Raw genomic sequence first — 1,488 nt, forward strand, 5'->3', positions numbered from 1 at the left:
AATAAAATGTGATTTTTAGACGTAAAACTATTATTAATTTATTATAATTAGAATTTATTTAACATTTATAATTTATCTCTAATTCTTCACTTTTTGCTTCATTCTTGTTGGTTCTGTCTGACTAAAACATTTTGTTTTATTTTTTAATTTCTTCGTCTTGGACCTTTTTGCTGCTCAACAAACAACTTTGAGCCTCAGTCAGAAAAAACTGGAGGATTTTTATACCCGAGAGGAGGAAACTTAGGTGTACCTGCAGTTCTCTTTGTCCTCGTCCTGGTAGATGGTGAAGGGGGTGGTGGGGGGCTTTGGTACCGAGGAGATGCCTCCTGGACAAAATAAAGGACAAGAAGACAGCAGTTTGATTGGTGTCCATAGTCCAAGTGGACACCGTGTGTCTCGTGTCCACAGGACGAGTCAGGGTTAGATCAAAGGGACAGAGGACAGGAAGTTCTAACCTCGGGTTCTGGTGTCACCGTCCCTCTCACCAGCGTGGAGGACAGACGTATTGCTCAGCGGTTCCTCCAGGAACGTTGGGCCCTGGAACATGTCCATGATCACACCTGAAGGAAAACAAACAGGTAGAGACGTCCCACAATGCACCACTGTCCGACACTGAACAGGTGAACTGAGGACAGGCGGGTGAAGACACAAACCCAGGGCCTCCAGCGTGTTGACGGTGGGAGACGGCAGGACGCGTGAGGGCGTGGCCTGAACGTAGCCCAGGGAGGTGTTGGGAGTGATGTGGGACACATTAGCTGCCCCTCCCTGGGACACTGGAAGGACAAAAAGACAATCTGAGATCGTCCAAGTGAGGCGAAGCTGCAAGATCTGAACTAGGGCTGCTACGATTAATCGACAACTAATCGATTATTAAAATAATTGGTGACTAATTTAATAATGGATTAATCTTTTTTTTTGTTCTTTACTTTGTTTTTCTCTCCAAACTGCTTTGACACCTTCCACTGCCACATCTACCTTTCTGTCCTTGACACACATGCACAGTAGTGGTACATGGGGTAGGCCGTGGACGTCACAAGTAGGGCTGCACCGATTAGTTGAAATAATCAATGACGTCGATTATGTAAATTTGTCGACGCAGATTTTTTATTACCGATTCGCTGTATTAAATAACCACCACGTGAATGTTCAGGCAATTCCATTTCGGTACCTAAATGCATCATTGCGACCGTATTGGCATAAGAGCGGTGAGTTTTCCATGCTTGTCCTGAACGCAGCATCACAAGAGCGTAATGACGTCAGCAGCTGCTGCTTCAGTTCAGTCTGAAGCTTGAAAACAAGCCTCGCAGCTCCTGGAGTAAAATTTACCAAACAGACCACCTCTGAATTATCTGCTGGATTAATAATCTGATGGATTAATAATCTGCTGGATTAATTATCTGCTGGATTAATTATCTGCTGGATTAATTATCTGCTGGATTAATTATCTGCTGGATTAATAATCTGCTGGATTAATAATCTGGTGAACAT

At 43.8% G+C, this 1,488-nt stretch overlaps 1 protein-coding gene across 1 annotated transcript in view; it reads right to left on the minus strand.

Annotated features, from left to right (window-relative positions):
• Nucleotides 1–1,488, minus strand: part of bub1 (BUB1 mitotic checkpoint serine/threonine kinase) — a gene marked incomplete in the record, with an annotated part of 23,707 nt that overhangs the window by 11,588 nt on the left and 10,631 nt on the right. The window contains 3 exon segments of the mRNA XM_014017941.1: nucleotides 251–326; nucleotides 456–560; nucleotides 654–773. Coding sequence (XP_013873395.1) covers nucleotides 251–326; nucleotides 456–560; nucleotides 654–773 — 301 coding nt within the window.

The sequence above is a fragment of the Austrofundulus limnaeus genome, unplaced genomic scaffold (genome assembly GCF_001266775.1).
Source record: "Austrofundulus limnaeus strain Quisiro unplaced genomic scaffold, Austrofundulus_limnaeus-1.0 Scaffold179, whole genome shotgun sequence".
Classification (NCBI taxonomy): Eukaryota; Metazoa; Chordata; class Actinopteri; order Cyprinodontiformes; family Rivulidae; genus Austrofundulus; species Austrofundulus limnaeus.